General features: G+C 60.5%; 1 protein-coding gene across 1 annotated transcript in view; it reads left to right on the top strand.

Annotated features, from left to right (window-relative positions):
* Positions 1 to 2,797, top strand: part of ROBO3 (roundabout guidance receptor 3) — an 18,153-nt gene that overhangs the window by 10,062 nt on the left and 5,294 nt on the right. The window contains exons 10-16 of the mRNA XM_015571334.1: positions 93 to 298; positions 502 to 583; positions 887 to 1,052; positions 1,259 to 1,425; positions 1,942 to 2,063; positions 2,222 to 2,447; positions 2,654 to 2,775. Coding sequence (XP_015426820.1) covers positions 93 to 298; positions 502 to 583; positions 887 to 1,052; positions 1,259 to 1,425; positions 1,942 to 2,063; positions 2,222 to 2,447; positions 2,654 to 2,775 — 1,091 coding nt within the window. The remainder of the gene's footprint in view (positions 1 to 92; positions 299 to 501; positions 584 to 886; positions 1,053 to 1,258; positions 1,426 to 1,941; positions 2,064 to 2,221; positions 2,448 to 2,653; positions 2,776 to 2,797) is intronic.

Here is a 2,797-nt window from a genome sequence, read left to right as displayed (position 1 = left end):
GCTTTCTGGGAAGGAGCAGAGAATGAGGACAAGGAGCTGGTTGCCTGAACCTGGGATCCTCCTCTGAGGTACCCAAGTTCTTCCTCTCTCAGCCTCGATGGATGGGCTGCCTCCCATCATCCTCCAGGGACCAGCCAATCAGACACTGGCACTTGGCTCCTCTGTGTGGCTGCCATGCAGAGTGACCGGGGACCCTCAACCTAGCGTCCAATGGAAGAAGGACGGGCAGTGGCTGCAGGGGGATGGCCTCCAGCTCAACCTCATGGCCAATGGTACCCTGCACATCACCAACGTGCAGGTGAGTCTCACCCCGGGCCCAGGCCACTGAGAATGGCCAACTGCCGTTAAGCACCCGCTGGGACTCTAGCTCCCTTCTAACCATCTGCTCTCAGACCACCTGGAGTGCACAGCCTCCTCTCCATCCTTCCGAATGCCGGGCTGTACCCTCTCACCCCACCTTGTTCCACTCCCAGTTTGCCAGTCCTCTGCCCTCCCCTACAGGAGACGGACATGGGCGTCTACAGCTGTGTGGCCAGGAGTTCCACAGGGGAGGCCGCGTGGAGTGCCTGGCTTAGGAAGCGGGGTGAGTTTTTCCTTTGTTCCCTCCTTTGCCAGCACCTTTCTCCAAACATTCTTCAAAGGCAGCCAATGCTCGGCCGCCAAACCCCGGGACTAATTTTATCTTCCCAATGCCATGGCCTTGGTAGTGGGAGGAGGGGGAGGAGGATAGAATTGGTGCCCTTGGGAGGCAGATGTGAGTAGAGGTTAGCGCACTATGTCCCTCTCTCCACCATCAGCACTGTCTCAGCTCCACTGTCCCTCTGGGAAGGCGGCAGGTTACATTCTTTTCCCAGTCTTCTCCTTAAAGATGATCTCCTCACTGCAGACGACTGGGGAGAATTACCAGGCCCGCCCCCAGAACCCAGCACCCCTCCGGGGCCTCCCTCTCAGCCAGTGGTCACCGAGATCACCAAGAACAGCGTGACCCTGAACTGGAAGCCCAACCCACAGGCTGGGGTCGCAGTTACCTCTTACTTGATAGAGGCTTTCAGGTACAGGGAAGGTTGTGAATGCAAACCTGGACAGTTCAAGGGAGGGGCCCCTGTGTCCTTAGGGACTTTGCTATTGTGGGGAGAGGTTTGCCAGTACCCTTTCCTGGGGGAGGAGGCAGTAGGGGGCCAGCGAGAATGGGTGAGATGGAGTAGGCAGGTTGGGGGTCCCTAGCTCAGACAACTCTGCCACCTCATTCCCATTGCAGCCAAACAGCTGGCAACACATGGCGGACAGTGGCAGATGGCGTGCAGCTGGAGACACACACCGTCGGTGGTCTGCAGCCCAACACCATCTACTTGTTCCTGGTGCGAGCGGTGGGAGCCTGGGGCCTCAGTGAGCCCAGCCCCGTCTCTGAGCCTGTCCGCACCCAGGGTAAGGGCAGGGTCCCTGGCTCATGGTTATGACATGTGATACTGCATAGCACCCCTCCCCCCAAGCCATGGCACCATGGCAGCTTTTTCCTGTGGTGCCAGGTCTATATGGGGGGGAAGGGGGACTGGCCTGAAGCAGGGGGTCATGCTTCCCTCTCATTGAGGGACACACACTCTCACACACACTCACACACACACACACACACACTCACACACACACTCACACACACACACACTCACACAAGCACACACACACACACACACACACACACGGGGTGGAGAATGATTCAGTCACCTTGGTGGCACCTCACTCCGGGTCCCTTACAGCATATGTAGATTATCAGGACTAGAAGGCCCACCTCTGTCCCCCCTCCCCCAGCCTCTCTTGACCCTGGGTGTGCTCTGGAGCACTGAGCAGGACTCTCTGCAGGGCAGGGCAGAGGCAGGACACAGCACACTGTCAGTGGTGACTCCCTGCCCCTGCTGGCCCGTGCTGAGCGGGCTCTTTGGTCAACAGACAGCAACCCACCCAGGCCAGCAGAGGACCCACGGGGCGGCCAGCCGGGACTGGCTGAAGTGGCTGTGCGTCTGCAGGAGCCCATCGTCCTTGGGCCCCGGACCCTGCAGGTGTCCTGGACTGTGAGTGTGGCCGAGGGATGAGGTGAAGGGCAGGGATAATGACGGGGGACATAGGGGCCTCCAAGAATGGGTGGGGGAGAGTGGGAAGGGAGTGGCTGGGGAAGATGGGTGAATGGAAGAGGGGCTGGGCCTGCTACGCTCCCTCTTCTCCCCTGCAGGTAGATGGCCCAGTCCAGCTGGTGCAAGGTTTCCGGGTGTCTTGGAGGGTAGCAGGTCCTGATGGGGGAAGCTGGACAGTGCTGGACCTACAGTCCCCAAGCCAGCAGAGTACTGTGCTGAGAGGACTCCCCCCGGGGACCCGCATTCAGGTCAAGGTGCAAGCCCAAGGCCAGGAGGGGCTGGGTGCTGACAGCCTCTTGATGGCCAGGAGCACGCCCGAGGAGGGTAAGGGGCGGCCGGAGCTGCTGGATGGACAAGAGGGAAGTGGGAGGGGGAAGGCTTGCAGGGGGGAGAGCAAGGCAAGTGGGTGGGAAGCCTTAGTTCCCTAAGATGTTCGAACTGGGGGGTGGGGGTGGGGGTGGGAAGAGGTTGGGGCCTGAGGGGCAGCTTGCAATGGCTGAGTCCTTCTCACCACGTTCCACCCTGGCCAGCCCCCAGCGGTCCCCCCCAGGCAGTGGCAGTAGCCTTGGGGGGTGAAGGCAACAGCAGTATCACGGTGTCCTGGGAACCCCCGCTCCCCTCCCAGCAGAATGGGGTCATCAAGGAATACCAGGTACAGGGTGTGTGGGAGGGCG

This window comes from Myotis davidii, unplaced genomic scaffold (assembly GCF_000327345.1).
Source record: "Myotis davidii unplaced genomic scaffold, ASM32734v1 scaffold148, whole genome shotgun sequence".
Lineage (NCBI taxonomy): Eukaryota > Metazoa > Chordata > Mammalia > Chiroptera > Vespertilionidae > Myotis > Myotis davidii.
This window is presented reverse-complemented; position numbering and strand designations above follow the sequence as displayed.